Consider the following 21,091-nt stretch of genomic DNA (forward strand, 5'->3'; position numbering starts at 1 on the left):
TCAGACATAGAGTTTTAAATTTAGCCCTGTAATGTACTGGTAGCCAATGAAGTTTTTGCAAAAATGGTGTGATGTGGTCACGTCGCTTGTAACCTTCTATGAGTCTTGCTGCTGCATTCTGAATCAACTGGAGCTGGTGCAGGCCCTTTGTGTCAGACCATTGTATAGTGCATTGCAGTAATCCAATCTTGATGTTATCATGGCATGCACTACTGGGATAAGATTTACCTTCTCGATGTAAGGAGAGAGGCAGCGTAGCTGTCGCAAATAGTAGAAGCAGCTCTTGAAGGTTGCTTGGATTTGGGGAATCAGAGTAAGTGTTGAATCTAACTGTATTCCAAGGTCCTGACTTGTGATTTGAGGGGGAGTTCATACTTCCCAAAAGGGATTTTGATGTCCAGTTTGTATCCACTTGTGTTAGGGCCCCAGAGAAGCTCGGTTTTACTTGGGTTCAGACAAAGTTTGTTGTGTTTAGCCCATTCTTGAATTGATTTTAGACATGTAATCAGTTTATTCAAGGGTGTACGTAAGTCAGATTCAATGGGTATGAGTAGCTGCACAGCATCCGCCATAGATGTAGAATTGACTGTCCATTGACCGAATCAGCTCAGCTAGTGGCTTGAGGTAGATATTGAATTCCTGGATCATCCAGAACCGTTTTAAAAAGTTTATTTTTTTAAATATCAGCATTACATTGGCCAATCTTCAGTACTACAGACGATTTTTGACAGGTCACAGATCACTAATAGCAGATCAGCAATTTCATGTTCAAGTTCTTTCAGTACCCTGGGTCTACATCATTCAGTCCAGGTGATTTATCACTGTAACTTGTCGATTTGGCTCAGTACATCTTCCATATTCACCGAGATTTATTTCAGTTCCTCCACATCATTGCCCTTGAAACCGTTTCTGGTACAGGTTTTACATCTTCTTCCGTAAAGACCGAAGCAAAGAATTAATTCACGCTGTCTGCTATGGCTTTGTCCTCCCTGAGTGCCCCCCTTTTCCTCTTTCATAATCTAATGGTCCCACAGATTGCTCCTCCAGGCTTTCTGCTTCTTATGTACCTGAAAAAAGGTGTTTCCTATGAGTTTTTGTTGCTGTGGCAAGAGTTTCTTTATATTCTCTTCTAGCCTATTTTATCGATGCTCTGCAGCTAGCTTGACAGTGCTTATGTTGCTTCTTATTTTCTTCATTCAGATCTTTTTTCCATTCTTTGAAGGATGTTCTTTTGGCTCTAATAACCTCTTGCATTTTGCCTCTTAAACCATGCTGGCTGTCGTTTGCTCTTGTTTCAGCTTTGTTAATATGTGGAATATATCTGGTCTGGGCTTCCACGATGGTATTTTTAACAAACGACCATGCCTGATTTAAAGTCCTAACCTTTGCAGTCGATCCTTTTAGCTTCTTTTTAACCATTTTCCTCATTTTATCGCAGTTACCCTTTGAAAATTAAATCCTTCTAGTGTAGATTTCTTTAGAGACTTCACTCCAGATATCAGCTCAAATTTGATCACGTATTCAATTGTTTAAATGTTTAGTATGACCTTTGAAATACAATAGTATAATGGGTTTTTTTTTTCTTAGTTAATTCATAATTTGTGTCAGAAAGTGTCCTCCTTCAACACTGACACTTCACAAAGTCCTTGATGCCAAGGAGGAAATTAGACCTTACCTGCTAATTTGCTTTCCTTTAGTCCCTCCGGACCGGCCCAGGATTGGACTGATGGGTTGTGCACGCCTACCAGCAGGTGGAGACTGAGAAAAAAACTCTGACTCTAGAGAGCCAATGAGAGCCCTGGTCATGTGACCCTAGCCTCAGTATTTGAATAACCAAGCAGAAGGAAAAGAAGGACCTATATTCTGTGCCCTGAGGAATTTAAGCAGCCAGGAAGCACAAGAGAAACCAACGTGCTTAAACTACGGCTTCGCCGTGACACTGGGCGCACCAACAACTCGGTTCAGAGCCGTGGCATGGCCCATTATGTACAGAAATGTGTATCCCATAAACTGTGCAAGTTGTTGTATAATATTATGAACTGAATAACCAGAGAACTTGCAAAACATTTAACTTGTAGAACATAATGTATTTCTTATAGACCATAATGTATCTCCTTTAACTGTCTAACTAGCAGAACAGCTCTGTAGACGACAGTTGCATCTCTGTACACAGTAAAGTTGAGAACCATAGAACACGGGAGGGACCTGGGCCGGTCCGGAGGGACTAAAGGAAAGCAAATTAGCAGGTAAGGTCTAATTTCTCCTTCCTTAGCGTCCCTCCGGACCGGCCCAGGATTGGACTGATGGGACGTAACAAAGCAGTAGTCCTAAGGGAGGGACCCCAGCAAACCCGCTGTGAGTACGCGAGATGCAAAGACGGTCTCCTGACGACACTGCACATCTAGCCTGTAATGCTTAGAGAAAGAATGAAGTGACGACCAAGTCGCCGCCTTACAGATCTCCGCTGGAGGCACCAAGGAACACTCCGCCCACGAGGCTGCCTGCCCCCCGGGTAGAATGAGCTTTAAGCGCTGCCGGAACTGGTCTGTCTGCCAAGAGATAAGCAGACGCTATCATTTCTTTGATCCATCGAGACAAAGTAGGCTTAGAAGCTGCCAGGCCCTTGCGGTGACCAGCAAACAGCAGAAAGAGGCGGTCCGAGCGACGGAAGTCCTCCGTAACCGCAAGATACCGTTTAAGTACTCTCCTAACATCCAGAGTATGTAACTTTCGCTGCTCCTGCGTTCCGGAAGAGGATCCCAGAATAGGAAGAAAAACCGACTGGGACATATGAAACCGAGATAGTACCTTGGGCAAAAAGGAAGGAACCGGCCGAAGGACCACTCGCTCTTTAGAAAATTCCAGAAATGGAGATCTACAGGAAAAAGCTTTGCAACTCTGAGACTCTTCTAGCTGACGCGATAGCCACCAAAAACACCGTCTTAAGCGTTAAATCCTTCAGAGAACATGCTTGTAAAGGCTCAAAAGGAGGCTTTGTCAGCGACGAAAGCACCAGATTAAGGTCCCAAGATGGAAAAAACTGATCTGACCGGAGGACGAAGAAGGCTGACCCCCTTCAAAAAAACGAGCCACCTCGGGAAGACTAGCCAAAGACTTACCCCTTATTCTACCTCTGAAACAGGACAGAGCTGCCGCCTGCACCTTCAGCGACGAAAGAGAGAGCCCCTTATCAAAACCTCGCTGCAAAAAATCTAACATCTGAGGTACTGACGCTCGAAAGGGACAATGTCAGCTTCTGCACACCAATCCTCAAAAATTCTCCACGTGCGAATATAGTTTAGAGAGGTGGAACGGCGACGAGACTGCAGCATGGTAGAAATCACTGGCGTTGAAAATCCTCGCTTAGTTAAACGAGCTCGTTCAAGAGCCAAGCCGTAAGACAAAATCGAGCTGGATCTGGATGCGTAACTGGTCCTTGAACCAGCAAAGTCTTGTGTGCCGGAAGACGAAGAGGAGACGCCACGGACAGACGCTGGAGATCCGCGTACCAGGGACGCCGAGGCCAGTCGGTGCCACCAAAATGATCGGCCCCCCGTGGTCTTCGATCTTCTGTAGGAGACGACCATTAGTGGCCATGGAGGAAACGCGTAAAGAAGGCCGGAGGGCCATTGCTGCAAGAGGGCGTCTACCCCTGCCGCCCTTACATCTTTTCGGCGACTGAAGAAGTGAGGAACTTTGGAGTTGAGCCTGGAGGCGAAGAGATCTAGTACTGGAAGACCCCAGCGCTGTACTATCAACTGAACGCGCCCGATCGCTCAGAGCCCATTCCCCGGGATCGAGAGTGTGACGACTTAGGAAGTCTGCTTGCACGTGGTCCACTCCTGCCACATGCGAGGCTGAGATGGCCGTGAGGTGAATCTCCGCCCACGCCAGGAGACTCTCCGCTTCCCGACACAGGAGACGGCACCTCGTACCTCCCTGGCGGTTGATGTAGGCTACTGCCGAGGCGTTGTCCGAGAGAACTCGCACAGCTGTGCCCTCCAGAAGAGAACCGAAGTGCAGCAGAGCTAGCCGAATCGCCCTGGTCTCCAGAAAGTTGATGGATTGAACTGCTTCCAGCGGCGACCAGAGACCCTGGGCCCCTTGTCCAGGCAATGAGCCCCCAGCCCGGAGACTGGCATCTGTTGTTAGAGGTATCCACCGCGGAGGCTCCAACGGCATCCCCACAGTGAGATTCTGCATCCCGTAGCCACCAAACAGAGAGATTCGTTCCCGGAGCCGCAAAGGCAGTCTCATCAGAACGGGAATCTGTTTGAGCAGACCACCGGGCCAGGAGAGACCCACTGAAGAGATCTCATGTGAGCTCTGGCCCAGGGAAACTACTTCTATCGAGGGCAGCCATGGAACCGAGAACCTGAAGATAGTCTCGAGCACAAGGTACTTTCAGATGCATCAATTCAGAATTTGAGACGAAGCTTTAGGATTCTGCCCTGCGGAAGAAAAACTCGACCCCTCGCAGTATCGAAGGTGACCCCCAATACTCTAGAGACTGAGAGGGAACCAAACGGCTCTTGGCTACGTTCACCACCCAACCTAGGGACTGCAGGAACGTTACAACTCGCTCCGTGACCTGACAACTTTCTTGATAAGACTTTGCCCTTATCAACCAGTCGTCCAGGTAGGGATGAACCAAAATCCCTTCCTTCCTGAGAGCCGCTGCCACCACGACCATCACTTTGGTAATGTGCGCGGCGCCGTTGCCAGGCCGAAAGGCAGAGCGCGAAACTGATAATGCCGGCCTAGAATTGCAAAACGCAAAAACTTGTGGTGAGCAGGACGAATGGGAATATGCAAATAGGCCTCCGTCAGGTCCAAGGCTGTTAAATACTCTCCCTTGCGCACTGCTACTATGACTGACCGAAGGGTCTCCATCCGGAAACTGGTGACCTTGAGAGCGCGATTGACAGCTTTGAGGTCGAGAATAGGACGATGGGAGTCCTCCTTTTTGGGCACCACAAAGTAAATGGAATACCGACCTCGCTTGTACTCGGCAGGAGGAACTGGAATAAATCGCCTGAAGATCTAAGAGCCTCTGTAGAGTCTCCCGAACCGCACGCGCTTTGAGGTGAGAGCGACAGGGAGACTCCAGAAAGGCGTCTGAAATAGGCCTTGCAAATTCTAAGGCATATCCGTCTCGAACCACCTCCAAGACCCACTGATCTGATGTAATGTGGGCCCACCTCTGATAAAACTGAGAAAGCCGAGCTCCAACAGGTACCAGAGAAGGGGCCCTCGCACCTTCATTGGGAAGTACGCGCAGGGGAGCGAAAATTGCCACTTGAGAATCTGCCTCCTCTGCGGTAACCTCGAAAGGACTGGTTCCTGGTAAAGAAACGTGATCTCTGAGGCTGAGAAGCTTTATCAGGCTGAAATCTACGGAAAGACCTTAGCCTACCACGTCCAAACAAGGCACCCCGACTGGACAGGCGAGGCCGATCTTCAGGGAGACGAGGCACTTTAGAGTCTCCTAGGGATGTGAACCAATTTGTCCAATCCTCTCCAAACAAAAATGAACCCCTAAAGGGAAATTTACTTAACTTGGACTTGGAGGCCGCATCTGCCGACCAACCTTTCAACCAAAGAGAGCGGCGAGCTGCAACTCCCAGGGCCAAAGATTTAGAAGATGCCCTCAACAGGTCATACAGAGCATCGGCTAGAAAAGCAGAGCCCGTTTCAATCTTTGCTACCTCGACATCTATAGCTGCAAGATCATCTGAAGATCTATCCAGGACTCTCTCGGCCCAACGAAAACAGGCCCTGGCCACTAAAGATCCGCAAATGGCCGCCTGTACTGCCAAAGAGGAAACCTCAAAATTATGCTTCAAAAGAGAGTCCAAACGCCTGTCTTGCGTATCTTTAAGCGCTGTTCCTCCATCTACTGGGACTGTGTTGCGTTTAGTAACCGCAGAGACCACAGCATCAACTACTGGGAGCTTAAGAAGTGCTTTATCAGCTTCGGGCACCGGATATAGACGAGACATAGATCTAGTAGGCCGAAAAGCAGCATCCGGAACCTCCCACTGCGCTTTAATGACATCCCAAATGTCCTCATGCATAGGAAAGGTCTTGCTGGAAGCCCTAGAGCCCTTAACCAACAAATCAACCTTTCGGACTTGTGAAGCTGGAGGCTGATCATCAAAATTTAAAGTAGTAGCCACCATAGCAATAAGATCCTGTAAATCTCCTTATGAAACACTCTAGCCAACCGAGGGATCTTCCCCCTGGCCCAAAGGAACAGTGTCAGGATCTAAAGAGGAAGGATCCTCCCAAGCCAGCTCATTAAGTGCCGGTCCTAAGTCTTCCTCTTCCTCCAAAAAAGGCATGTCTGAACTATGCTCTGGTACCAGATCTGAAGGAAACTCACATGTCCTAGGCTTAGCTGCAGTAGGACCCGAACTGCCCATAGCCCCTGACAGCCCCGCTGTAGCCCCTGTCAGCCCCGCTGCTGGACCCTCTCGCTGCATCAGGAAGGCCTGGTACATCTGAATAACGAACTCAGGGGGAAAACCTCCTCCCTGAGTGGCTGTCGAATGTACCAGGGCCTCCGTATTGAAATCTCCCAAAATCGCGGAGTTTAAAGGGCCAGACGCGGCACCCGACGTTGAAGGAGCAGGAGACAAAATGGCCGCCGTTCGCGCCACTTTCGCCGCGGGCGCTTCAAGAACTAAGCCAGAGGCCTCCGAACTAGGAGCGAGGGAGCGCGACGGCGAAATCGGAACCCCCGACGGAACCGAAGACAAAGTCGGCGGAGGAAGAGAAACGGCGGGCATGTCAAGCGCTGTACAAAATTTACAGGCGCCGGAGGCATTAACGCCCCGACGCTGACAGACTGCACATCTTTTCAACTTTTCCGCCATCGCGGAAACAAGGCGAGCACTCGCGAGGAAAAGCGGCAACGCGGTTCGCGCCTTTTTAAACAGCCTAATTAGCAGCTAAAAAAACCCCGAGGGCTGACAGGAGCAATAAAAGGGTACTGGTATTTTTTTTTTTTTTTTCTATTATTTAAACAGGTGCTGAAAAACCCCACACAGAGTGGAACACAGAGCTGCCTGACAGAGCTGCCTGCTCGTTAAGTCAGCGGGGAACAGATAACTCAGCTGTTCAGTTCTTTTTTTTTTTTTTATTTTTTTTTTTAAAGCACTGGCTGCCTCTCCCAAAGGCAATACTCCTTTACAATGAAAGGGTAGCCCTTCCCTTACTTATTAATAATGCTGTTTGAGGATACACCAGAAGGGAGATGGGGAGGAAATAGGGGGGAGGGACTCGGGGCACCCGAGTTTAACACCCCAGAGGCTGAACACTAAGGCACTTAGTATCAGGAATGACCTCAATAAAATTCCTGGGCACAGAAGAACCAATAAAGAAAATATCTACAAATACCAAAAAGAGAGACTAATAGGCTCACGTCCTACCTGCTGGGAGACTGAGAAAATACTGAGGCTAGGGTCACATGACCAGGGCTCTCATTGGCTCTCTAGAGTCAGAGTTTTTTTCTCAGTCTCCACCTGCTGGTAGGCGTGCACAACCCATCAGTCCAATCCTGGGCCGGTCCGGAGGGACGCTAAGGAAAACAGCTGTTGTTCAATTAATTCTGGCCTTTCGTTAAGAGCTCAATTGCTTCATTTGCTAGCTCAATGCGCTGGAGCTCCATCCTGCTGCAAAATACATACTCAGAAATGTCTCTAATTTCTGGCAGAATTTCTGCAGCAGTAGGATATTTTTGGGTTATTTGTAAAAAATGCTGGGGGGGGGTCCCATTTTTTTTCTGGATGCTGTGTATACATCAATTTAAACAGCAAAATAGCAGTGCTGGAGTATAATGCTAGCTCAAAAATCAAGCCCTATGGTTTCCGAGTTCTTTTTTACAATATTGAAAACCTCCAACAAGATCCTGAAACACCATTCTTCTCGGCATGAATTTCTAATGAATAGCCTGTGTTCCTATCACCAATCAGATTGCTTGGAATTACACAATGTTAAAATACCATGATACTGGAAAAGGGCACATGGGAAGAGAATGTGGGTGTACGCACAGATGGCAAAAAGTCAAACTTTACAGGCAACACCTTTTAACCAAAAGATTTCATACACCAGGGATGAGCTATCAGGAATCCCTTTCCTAAGTCAGATAATGTTGCTAAAACATTACAGATGGGAGAGACTGGCATCGGTATACATTCCAAAGCAAAACACTAGCGCCAGTACTCAAACTAGACGCAAACAAATGAAGTCTGTCTAATAAATAGTCATCACACCTACACTGTGTTCATTTCTCTTTAACTATCACTTGTGGGGGGGGGGAAAAAAAAGCCGATCCTTCAAAAAGTTTTTTTTTCTTCAGGTTTTAGTTCACTTTTCAGATTTCTTATCATCAGCTGTACTGAAATAGGTACAGTGTTACTGTTTCAAGGCAAATGTTTTCTACTCTACCTTTAGTATAAGGCGAGCTGGAAGTTTTGATTGACTATAAACTCCAATGAAGTTCTAGTAGCAGAGAAAACTGGATTCCCATAATGCATTAGAAAATTAGAAGGAAACTCAATCATACCTCTACTTTGGACGCCCAAAAACACACATGTCGGTGCCATTAATACAGGATCTATACTTTTGAGAGAATACCTGAAAGAATAAAACATATGCAAGTTAATAAGACTAAATTTATGAATATCTGTACCTAGCAGGGACGGAAATATAACACATATCTATATCTCTAACTATATCTATCTATATATATAAAAGGCACCACTGAAGCCTCCAGCCGGAAGTGTGAAGCGCCAGAGATATCCGGTTTCCCCATGAGTGAAGGAAAACAGCACAGCAGGAAATCCCACAAAACTGTGAAGGACTCAGAGGGGGGAGGGGAGAGAGATGCCGTCACTCTCTCTGTAACAAAAACACAGAACAGCAGGAAACAACACTGAAGGACTGGACTCGGAGGGGGGAGGGGGAGAGGGCAGAGGGCAGGGACACACACACTCCCACATGCACACTCTGAAGAAAACCTTGCTAGCCTCCCGTTTCATTTGCATCAGAAACGGGTTTTTTTTTACTAGTATCTATATATATGAGAGAGAGAGAGAGAGAGATAAATAAGGTATGTATGTAAATCTATCTATATGTGGAGAAATTAGGTCTTACCTGATCATTTTCTTTCCATTAGTCCTTACCACTATTTCAGAACTTGTGGGATAGTTGTGTCCCATGAACCAGCAGGTGGAGACAGAGAACTGAAAACTAAGGAGCTCAGATATCTCTCCTGGCATCCAGCTATTTAGGTAGACTAGTAAGGATAAACTCAGAAAAAAACACAACAACCTAAAACAACTCACTAACCTAACACTAACCAGAGGAGCAAATATGTGTGGACCTCATCTCTTGACAACTTGTAGAGAACAAAAAGATATGCAGGAAGAACTATGCAAGGTGACAGTCATTATTTGACCCATTAATTAACACCAACTACCTCTGGAAAATCAGGAAGGACATATAAGTACATAAAGTACTGCCATACTGGGACAGACTGTAGGTAATGCATTCCACAACTGCGTGCTCATGTAAGAGAAGGTGGTGGCGTGTATCAGCTTGTATTTTAGTCCTTTACAGCTGGGGAAGTGCAGATTGAGGAATTGGCGGGATGATCTTATGGCTGGATGCCGAGAGACACATGTATCAGCTCAGTTTTTAGTTCCCTATCTGCACCTGCCAGTTGATGGGCACAACTATCCCACAGGCTCTGGAATAGTGGGAAGCTACATAATGGAAATATATATTTTCTTTGTTAATAAAAATGAAGGGCCAAATTCTTAGGTACCAGATCATGCTTCCCCTTTTACCTTCAGTTTTTTTGGTTTAAAACTATTTTTTTTTTTATTTTGCTTATGTCTCTCTGGATGTTTTCTGCTCTCCCCTTCTCTCCCACTTCCTTTCTTCTTTTTCATTCCAGTGGTGGCACTCTGCCTGGTCCATGCCTGACCCTGGCAGATGCCTTTTCACCTTTGTCTAAGTGCAGATGACTTGTTGCCCATGTGGGGGGTTTTTTCCCCAGCATTGCTCTGAAAAATTATTAGCTCTGAGGCTCTGGTCTGGTTTTTAGGTGGTATCACTTATGCATGATATTTGCATATACAAGGTCAAATAACCAGGTCATGCAGTCCTAGTTGGTTTGAAAGCAGACTGGTTAGCCTGCCCTCCAAGAATTACATTTACACTTTTGTGATTCGTGATCTCTCTCCTTCCCAGAGTCTCTTCTTATGCTGGTTCATGCTTTAATCACACTTTCCACGTGTTACGGTGGATACTGGCAAAGGGTTCCTACAAGGATCAGCAGAGCAGCAAACTGCCTGACTTACCCAGACCCCTAGTAGAGACAGGAACTAAACTGAAAATACTTTCAGATCTTAACCACTAGAAGCATCTCCTTAGGAAGGAATTAAAAGCCACAATGTAAAAGAGACATTGTTCTAAAGAAGAAAATCAACTGCTCATTTTTAAAGGGGGGGGGGGGGGGAAGGAATGGCACAAAGCTTTGTACTGATGATTTCATAATTTTACATTCATTATGGGGTTTTTTTAGCTCTCTTTTCCAAATGAAGTTCAAAGTGGAATTTTAACGGAGCCAGCGGGAGGGGGGAGAAAAGCAGGGACCTGGCACCACCAGGTTTGCACTTGCTCAAGAAGAGCCCTCAACCCCAGGTACTGAAGAAAACCTAAAAATTAGGCTTGGAGACCTAGCCAGAGCTGCTGCTGTGTGTGACCACCACCTGCTGAGATAGAGAACATACTGGAGAGTTTCCGGCAGCACATGACCACATATAGGGAGGCAAAAGTTTGCTCTCTATCTCCACCTGCTGGTAGATGGACACAACCCACTAGTCTATGGATTGATCAGCATGATGATATGGAATCTGAGATACAGGGTCCCTTTTATTAAACCATGGAAGCACTTAATGCCTGGTTTATCCAGGGCTTTGTGGGATTTTTGCAGTTAGCGCTTGGTAAACCAGACATTAAATGCTTTTGCGTCAGTAGTGTGGCATGGGCAGAGAGTGGGCGTAGCAGTTACTGAGCTGCACTTGCCACACACTAACCACTTAACACTTACCGCCTATTAAACAGGAGGTGCTAAGTGCTTCCATGCTACCCAGGAACGGGTACTGTGCATTGATTTGAATGTTAATGCATGACCTTTAACAAAATATAGTGGGAAGGAACGCCCCTAATAGGTGCCATGTTAAATATGCAGCTAATGTGTGATAAAATCCCATGTTAAGAAGCGGTAACTGCAAATTTTACCACAGTTTAGTGGAAGGGCCTTATGGTAATTTGCCCATAACAACAAGGCGTGTGCGTGAAAAAAAAAGCTGGATTTGAACCCTGGTCTCCCTGGCTTTTCTCAGTCCATTTCTTCTAGATCATTCCTCGCCCCATTAAAATGTTTGTTCAAAAAAGTTAAACTGAACAGTTTACATCCATCAGCATGAAATGCGCAAAATGCGGAACACTGAATAAGAAAGGGTGTACCTGGCATAGAATCTCTTGAAGTAGACTGTGGCTGTGGCAATAACCTGCTGTCTTAATTTAAGGTGTTCGCCTAAAGCTTGGATAACTGTAAAAACAATTTAAGAAATTAAGTTTTTCAGGTGAACAGCTATAACTCGAACAACCTTCCTGAGCCCTTACGCCAAGCCCCCTCCCTGCCCGTCTTCGCTTAAAGCCCACCTCTTCAATGCTGCATTCGGCACCTAACCTTTATACCTTTCAGGAAATCTAGACTGCCCCTATCGGACTGACTGCTCACTTGTCTTTTAGGTTGTAAGCTCTTTGAGCAGGGACTGTCCCTCTATGTTAAATTGTACAGCGCTGCGTAACCCTAGTAGCGCTTTAGAAATGTCAAGTAGTAGTAGTAGTAGTATGTTGCTATTCCACTAGCAACATTCCATGTAGAAGCCTGCGCGGCCACATTGGTGATCTGCAAGGGCCGACTTTTACATGGAATGTTGCTACTATTGGAGATTGCTTGGAATCAACTTCCTGAGCCCTTACACCAAGCCCCCTCCCTACCCATCTTCAAATCCTTGCTCAAAGCCCACCTCTTCAATGCTGCATTCGGCACCTAACCTTTATACCTTTCAGGAAATCTAGACTGCCCCTATCGGACTGACTGCTCACTTGTCTTTTAGGTTGTAAGCTCTTTGAGCAGGGACTGTCCCTCTATGTTAAATTGTACAGCGCTGCGTAACCCTAGTAGCGCTTTAGAAATGTCAAGTAGTAGTAGTAGTAGTATGTTGCTATTCCACTAGCAACATTCCATGTAGAAGGCTGCGCAGGCTTCTGTTTCTGTGAGTCTGACGTCCTGCACGTACGTGCAGGACGTCAGACTCACAGAAGCAGAAGCCTGCGCGGCCACATTGGTGATCTGCAAGGGCCGACTTCCACATGGAATGTTGCTACTATTGGAGATTGCTTGGAATCAACTTCCTGAGCCCTTACACCAAGCCCCCTCCCTACCCATCTTCAAATCCTTGCTCAAAGCCCACCTCTTCAATGCTGCATTCGGCACCTAACCTTTATACCTTTCAGGAAATCTAGACTGCCCCTATCGGACTGACTGCTCACTTGTCTTTTAGTTTGTAAGCTCTTTGAGCAGGGACTGTCCCTCTATGTTAAATTGTACAGCGCTGCGTAACCCTAGTAGCGCTTTAGAAATGTTAAATAATAGTAGTAGTCAATGAAGCATGGAGACTGCGGCAGCAGAATTCACTGCATTGTTTTTAATCCCTTTGTCAAGTGAATTATGTCACAAATACTCCCATGTGGTCTGAAGAGCCTTACCACTGGGGTTAGCACCTTAAAAAACAAGGGGACTGTGCATGAAATAGAGCCCACTTTCACCTCTCATTGCCATTTTGCAGTTGGACACAATCATGCCAATAGGACAAAGTAGAAAACAGGAGAGTAGGCTATCTGACGGCACTTTCAACACTAAACCAAGGAGATGTAAAGACCAGATTGTGTAGAAATGTTTTGTGATTAATACGCCTCGGAGACTTGACACGGAGTCCTGTTTCGGCGTTGTCATCTGCGATCCTGTAAAAAGTGTGGCCTCACATTTCATTTATCTGGTATCGAAGGGCCTTAATGACACCGTGTGAAATAAAAAAAAAATAATAATAAAAAACAAAGCAAGCATCCTAAAACAGCTGCCTACAGCAGAACTGCGCTGCACAGCTAAGTATTTTCTCACAGATAGGAAATCTGAGACCACACTTTTTACAGAATCCTGACAAGGCGACAACGCTGAAACAGGACACCATGTCACGCCTCCAAAATGTATTAATCACAAAAAATTTCTACAAAATTTGTACTTTATGTCTCCTTTGTTTTGTGTTGGAAATGCCATCAGATACCCCACGCTCCTGTTTTCTGCTTGTAATTTCTCGTAGTGGTGTCCTCGTTCCTCCACCTTTGGTGGGTTTTTTCCCCCCATGATAGAACAGTGTACCACAGATCAAATGTTTGTGGCTGAATGTGGTCTGAACTGCCTCAGTAGCATCAGAAAAGTCACTAGAGAGTTTGCAGGCAAGACAAATGAGCTTCTCGTCAGCTAACCTAGAGGGTCTTTTACTAAGCTGCGGTAGCGTTTTTAGCTCGCAGTAAAAGCCAAGATGCTCATAGGAATATAGCGGGTGTCTCTGTGTTTACCGCGAGCTAAAAATACTAGTGCAGCTTTGTAAAAGGCCCCCTGGAGACAAGATTAAAAAAAAACAACGGAAAATTTAGACAACGCATAATTTTTTTTCCCTTCAAGGGATAAGAGTAGAAAAAACTGGAGCATTTGCAAACTTTACAAATTTTCTCCTTCTAGCCTTGCAGGAAAAAATGGCCCAGAGAAAGTGTTTTTTCTGCTAGGCGTTTACATTTTCAGACTAGGATCATCTCTACATTCTCTTTTCAAATGCCAGGTCAAGTCCCACTTCATTCTTGCAGGACAGAGTTATCCATGATACAGCCTGGTATGGTAAGATAATCGACCAGAAAATAGTTTAGAACATTTATAGATATACAATCTAGGACTGCACAGCATTGGGCTCTGTGGTTGGTGATCAGCTGACTTCCTGTACTCAAGGCAGTGTGCCAATAACACAGCCAAAACTTGATATGCTAAATTTGATTTGAAACAATGTGCAATTCAGTGGGTGTTTATTGTCTCCAAAAACAAGCTTTACCTTAACATAGTGATAATGCCCACCTGTGCTACAGTTTCACATCATGCCACAAGGACTATCAAGCTCAATCAAGTCTTGCACTATTATATGAGCCAAAAGAAAGTGCAAAGCAACAGAAACGCAATGCACAGATAGCCGTCACCCTTTTTAACTCCACTGTGTGTGGGTGAAATGAAAGCTGTACATTCTCTCTCTATATATATATACTAGTAAAAAATGCCCGTTTCAAAAGGGAAGGAAACGGGCGCTAGCAAGGCCATCTCCCACCCTCCCTCCCTCGCTGTTCCAGACTCTGCCGTCCCTCTGTTTTCACCCCCCCTTTCCGCGACCCAGTCGACCCCCCTTCTTGGCGAAAACCGTCCCCCGCCCAGTATCTGTGCTGACGGGGGACCCCAACCCCCGTCAGCAGAAGTCCTGTGCTGGCCTTCAAGGCGTTGCTTCTTCAATGATTTTGTGTCCAAGTTGCTCTGCGTGCATCTGACATCAGACGCACGCAGAGCAGCTTGAACCGAAGATCACTGAAGAAGCAATGGCGCGAAGGCCAGCACAGGACTTCGGCTGACGGGGGTTGGGGTCCCCCATCAGCACAGGTACTGGACGGCGGCGGGGGATGGTTTTCGCCGAGAAGGGGGTCGACTGGGTCGTGTTTCCCTACTCCTCCCCTTGCTTTGGTATCAGCTGTCACTGACGTCAGTGCATGCCTGCCTAGCAGACCACCTCCGAGGGAGGCACAGTCTCAGGCACATCCTGTTGGAGGTGAGAATTATTATATAGGATCTTTGTAGCTTATGGGCTTCTTTTACTAAAAGGTGCAAGCGATTCCCGCTCCAGGAACTGTTAGCACGGTTTTGGAAAAGAGGCCCTAGGTTTTACCTACCTACAGAATATTTTAACAGTGCTATTACCACAAGCAAGAACTGTGTAAATGGGTATGTCAAAAATTTGCCTAATAACAATCAAACTAAGTGTCAGAAACAAAACACAAAGATGATAACGGATGTAAAGTTAAATGTAAAGCCATTTTTTAATGCAAATTTGTGGAATAAAGTTTTTACCGTTAGTAAAAAATATCTGTAATTTCCAATACTCCTCTTCTGTGAGAAATTTCAAGTCCTTTTGACGTTCCTTCAACAAATCTTGTTTATCCAAAATCCACTGTAAACTAGAAAATGAATGCAGTTAACAACCAGGTACAAGACAAGAACCTCACTAATATAGGTGAGATATTAACGCATTTCATCAGAGAGGTACGTGTTCATTTCAGAGCATTAACGGCAGTGGCTCCCAAACCATGATCCCTGGACCTCTGAAGGGAAGGCGGTGGGGAACAGAAAGAAAAGATAGATGAGGAATGAAGGAAATAGTCATGTGAGGTAGAAGGGAGGGTGAGTGGGTGGGTAAGGGAAGCCACTTTGTTTTCTGGATATATAAGATAGACGCAGAAATTGCTCATCTCTAAAGCTCAAGGTGAGTTAACTCCCTAAGTATTCCGAAAGAAAACAGGACCAAAGTTTCCAGTGGGCTATAGAATAAAAGAATGGGTTTGGGAAGATATCATGTGTAATCATCATCACTATAGCAGAAGGTTCATAAGACATCTGACATTGAGGGGCATTTTCGAAAGAAACATCCAAGTTGCGATTTGGACGTATTTGCAAAACGTCGAAACCCTTTCAAAAAAAGATGGACGTCCATCTTTAGTTTCAAAAATACCATTGGAGACATCCAAATCCTCAAATTTGGACGTCCTTGCATTTGCACGTCTCTGACTTTCGGTGATTTTCGAAACCAAAGACGTCCATGTCAAAAAGATCCTAATGCAAGCCACTTGGACGTGGGAGGAGCCAGCATTTGTAGTCCACTGGTCCCCCTGACATGCCAGGACACCAACTGGGCACCCTAGGGGGCACTGCAGTGGACTTCATAAAATGCTCCCAGGAACATAGCTCCCTTACCTTGTGTGCTGCCCCCCAAAGCCCACTACCCACAACTGTACACCACTACCATAGCCCTTACAGGTGAAGGGGGGGCACCTATATATGGGTACAGTGGGTTTGTGGTGGGTTTTGGAGAGCTCGCTGTTTCCTCCACAAATGTAACAGGTGGGGGGGGGGGGGGTATGGGCCTGGGTCTGCCTGAGTGCACTGCAGTACCCACTAACACTTGCTCTTGGGACCTTCATGCACTGTCATGGACCTGAGTATGACATCTGAGGTTGGCACGAAATATTTTTTTTTAGGTTTAATAATTTTTTATTGATGAATGCAGAGATAAAACAATTCCATGTCAATCAAGATAACTCGGGCAGTTAACATTGCAAACCTGTACTAATACAACGAAACTATCATCAATTTTTCTTGTGTTTCTCCCCCCCTACCTTCCCCCCTCCGTATTACTATATTGATTAACAATGGCATATGCATGCAAAAGTGTTGTACATAACTATTATCAATAAATCTGCATATTATTTTTGGAATGTATCAACTAGCATGCACAAAATATTTTTAAAGATGTTGTTTTGAGGGTGGTAGGGGGTTAGTGACCATTGGGGGAGTAAGAGGAGGTTATCTCCGATTCCCTCTGATGGTCATTTCGGGCACCTTTTTGTGCCTTATTTGTAAAAAAAACACATCCGGGTGAAAACGTCCAAGTGTTCGTCAGGGACGTCCTTGCTTTTTTCGATTATGGGTCAAAGACGTCCAAGTGTTAGGCACGCCCAAGTCCCATCTTCGCTATGCCTCCGACATGCCCCCTTGAAATTTGGACATCCTTGCAATAGACTGCAGGAGATGTCCAAAATCGGGTTTTGATAAAACCGATTTGGATGTCTCTGTGAGAAGGACGTCCATCTTCCGTTTTATGTCGAAAGATGGATGTCTTTCTCTTTCGAAAATGAGCCTGATTGTCCCCAAAGTATAGGATGATAGATATTGGATACAGTAATACAATACTGCTTTCCAAGTATTGTATTACTGTATCCAATCACATCTTAGCACAATAACCACTAGGCTATGCCGATTCAAATTTACTTCTTAGCAAGACAATTTCTACATACACTGCAAAGAAACACACAGAGCAAGTAAAATTAAAGGGAAAACCATTTACTAAATAGCAACAGTATTATTAAGAAATAAAATGAACAGGTACAGGAACAATTGCTAGGTTTCGATGGGACTGGAGAAAAGTTGATGTGGTCCCCCTTCACAAATGTGGTAACAGAGAAGAGGTAACAAACCACAGGCCGGTAAGCCTTACCTTGTTGGGTAGAAAAATAATGGGAAATGCTACATAATGAAAGGATAGTGGACTACCTACATTATAGTGGTTTGCAAAACCTGAGGCAACATGGTTTTATCAAGGGCAGATTGTGCAGACTAATGTGATTGACTTTTTTAACTAATTGCCCTCTATCTGTCTCGGATTTCATCAAAGGCTTTGATAGTGTCTCATAGGAGACCCATCAATAAAAGCCTGAAGCTAGGACTCAAGGTGGTTAACTGGATGAGAAAACTAGTAAAATTGAAAGATGACAGAAGGTGGTAAGAAATGGAATTCAATGGAAGAGAAAAAAAAAAAAAAAAGAGGATCAGGAAAGTGCATCAAGGGTCAGCCCTGGGCCAAATTCGGTTCCATAACTTTGTGAGCAATAGTGGTGAAATGTTAGAAGGAAAAGTCTGCCTTTATGCTGATGACACAAAGATTTGCAACAGAATAGACACCCTGGAGGGAGCAGCCACCATGAGAAGTGATCTAATGCTTGATTGCTAAGATTTAATGCAAAAAAGTGCAGAAATCCAATGGAGCTGTATGCAAGAGGCTCATGTGCATTGCCCAGGAGAGAAACCTTTGTGTTGCTCCATGGTGCGGCTGCACCTCAGATGCCGTGTGCAGTTGTTGTTGTTACATTTGTACCCCACGCTTTCCCACTCATGGCAGGCTCAATAAGGCTTACATGGGGCAATGGAGGGTTAAGTGACTTGCCCAGAGTCACAAGGAGCTGCCTGTGCCTGAAGTGGGAATTGAACTCAGTTCCTCAGTTCCCCAGGACCAAAGTCCACCACCCTAACCACTAGGCCACTCCTCCACTGAGTCTCAGGGGAGGGGGGGGGGGATTGAAAGGAGTGCAGAGATGGGCAGCGGAGATAGTAGTGGGATGGGACAACTTCCCTGTGAGGAGGGGCTGGAGCTCTTCAGCTGGGGGGAAATGTGATGGAGGTTTATAGAATGAGTGGAGTGGAATGGGTGGACTTGAGTCACTTGTTTACTCTTTCCAGGAGTACAGAGACTAGAGGTCATGCAATGAGGCTATTACGTAGTATATTTGAAGCAGATCAGAAAAAAATATTTCTTCACTCAACGTGTAGTTGGACTCTGGAATTCGTAACCAGGGAATGTGGTGGGGGTGGCTGATTTAGCGGGGTTTGGATAACTTCCTACAGAAGGGTCCATAAGCCATTATTAAGATGGACTTGGGGAAAATCCACTGCTTATTTCCAGGATAAGCAGAATAATATCTATTTTACTGTTTTGGGATCTTGCCAGGTACTTGTAACCTGGATTGGCCACTGTTGGAAACGGGAAACTGGGCTTGATGGATCTACAATCTGTCCCAGTATGGCAACACTTATGTTCTTGTGGTAGTATCTGAAGATCTCAAAGTTGAAAAACAATATGATGGGGTGATGGCTAAAAGCCAAAAGGATGGAAGGCTGTGCAGAAAGGGGCATGACCTGGGAATAAACACAGAGCACAATATACAATTCAATCAACTAACTGGTGAACTGTTAACCAGCACAAAGGAGGCGATGATAATGTCTCTGTACAAGTTGTTGGTGAGCTTCACTTGGAATACTGTGTCCAGTTTTGCAGGCCATATCTAAGAACATAAAGGGGTCCTTTTACTAAGGTGCACTGAAAAATGGCCTGCGGTAGTGTAGGCATGGGTTTTCGGCACATGCAGATCCATTTTTCAGCATGCCCGTAAAAAAAAGACCTTTTTAAAAAAATTTTTGCCGAAAATGTAAGTGCGCCAAAAATGAAACTACCGCAAGAGCCACATGGTAGCTCCAAATTGGTGCACGTTGGGCGTGCGTAGGTGCCTACGTGGCTTAGTAAAAGGGCCCCAAATACCATTCAGAAGAAAGGAACCAAAATGGTATGAGGTCTGCGCCAGAAGACACATGAGAAAAGAACTGAACACCTGAATTTGTTTACCCTACAGATACTGGAGAGATGTGATACAGATGTTTAAATACTTAAAAGGTAATAATGAACAGACAACCCTTTTTTCTAACACAGGGAAGCTACAGAACTAGAAGACATAAAACAAAGCTACAAGAAGGTAAACACTAATGCAAATTCAGGAAATATTCCCATTGGAAGAACTGTGAAGACCAAAACAGTAACAGAATTTAAAATGGCATGGGAAAAACACAAAAGGATTTCTATATAGCAAGATGACGAAATAATATCTAGCGCATTTGCACTAAAATGAGTTCCACACCTCAGAAGGCCGTGGGGAAAGGGATACCTGCACAGCGCAGTAGTTAGATCTCCTAAACAAAATAAACTCTAATTTCAATGTCTGCATTTTGCTTCCAATCAGATTTTTAAATGTTCTTTAAAAATATATTTAAAAAAAAGAAAACACCCCCCTCAGCTCCATGCCCGTCAGTTTCCAGTCCAGAGCAAGTGACAGGATGAGAAGACCCCCCCCTCCCTAAAATACACACACAAACAAACCAATACCCACCTCCCCGAATCACTCACTAACTCTGCAAGAAGCAAAAAGGTCATAATGCCATGGCACCAATGTTGGGGGGGAGGGGGAGATAGAGCGAAAATACAGGCAACTTTTAAAAATGATTAAGGGTGCTGCTGAACTCCAATCAAGTTATCCCTCCCCAAGCATAATAATGAAGGGATTAAGTCATTGGAGCCGACTCTGTGGGTGCTGTGGGTGCTTGAGCACCCCCAATATTGAGAAAATTCCTTGTATGTGTCCAGGGAGGGGTCATTTCCATTGGGCTTAGCACCCCCAATAATTTTGAAAAGTTGGCTCCTATGGATTAAGTTATGACTGGAAGTTCTCACCCATCAATCTGTTACGTGGGGGGGGGGGGGGGGGAGCTGAAAAAGAAACAGGATAAAAGGAGCCTCACACACACTTTCTTCAGGGACATCACTGGTGAAAACAAAGCAGAAGACAACCTCTTTCCCCCAGCCCTGGGGCGCCACACTTACTAGTGCGAACTCTGCCAGAAATTCCCCGCCATTAAGGAAACAGACCAGACCACCTTCCCAGCCGGAGGAAGATGCCCAAGCAAGCCGGATGTGCTTCCCCGGCAGCCACTTCCGCCCCTCATTCGTCTCCGCTCCGCGCGGTCGCAATCTCGCGCATGCTCACCGGCCCGCTTCCGCCCCTCACGCTGTCGCAGGCTTCTCACCGCGCTTCCGCCCCTCACGCTGTCGCAGGCTTCTCACCGCGCACCCGCCCCTCACGCTGTCGCAGGCTCTCACCGCGCACCCGCCCCTCACGCTGTCGCAGGCTCTCACCGCGCACCCGCCCCTCACGCTGTCGCAGGCTCTCACCGCGCACCCGCCCCTCACGCTGTCGCAGGCTCTCACCGCGCCCCCGCCCCTCCCCCTCTCGCAGGCTCTCCCCGCGCACCCGCCCCCTCACGCTGTCGCAGGCTTCTCACCGCGCTTCCGCCCCTCACGCTGTCGCAGGCTTCTCGCCGCGCTTGCGCCGTCCACCCTTCCTACCCCTCGCGCTGGTTTAGGCTCAGTTGATTTCCTTTACTTGGTTTTCTCCCGTCTCCTACCTTAAAGCGGAGTCCAGTGAT

The 21,091-nt window shown here is 45.9% G+C and overlaps 1 protein-coding gene across 1 annotated transcript in view; it reads right to left on the minus strand.

Annotated features, from left to right (window-relative positions):
• Positions 1-20,586, minus strand: part of CCNC (cyclin C) — an 80,287-nt gene extending 59,701 nt beyond the window's left edge. Inside the window, 4 exon segments of the mRNA XM_030199159.1 lie at positions 8,570-8,640; positions 11,542-11,626; positions 15,302-15,408; positions 20,490-20,586. Coding sequence (XP_030055019.1) covers positions 8,570-8,640; positions 11,542-11,626; positions 15,302-15,408; positions 20,490-20,521 — 295 coding nt within the window. The 5' untranslated portion in view covers positions 20,522-20,586.
• Positions 20,587-21,091: the final 505 nt, after the last annotated feature.

This window comes from Microcaecilia unicolor, chromosome 3 (assembly GCF_901765095.1).
Source record: "Microcaecilia unicolor chromosome 3, aMicUni1.1, whole genome shotgun sequence".
NCBI classification, from domain to species: Eukaryota; Metazoa; Chordata; class Amphibia; order Gymnophiona; family Siphonopidae; genus Microcaecilia; species Microcaecilia unicolor.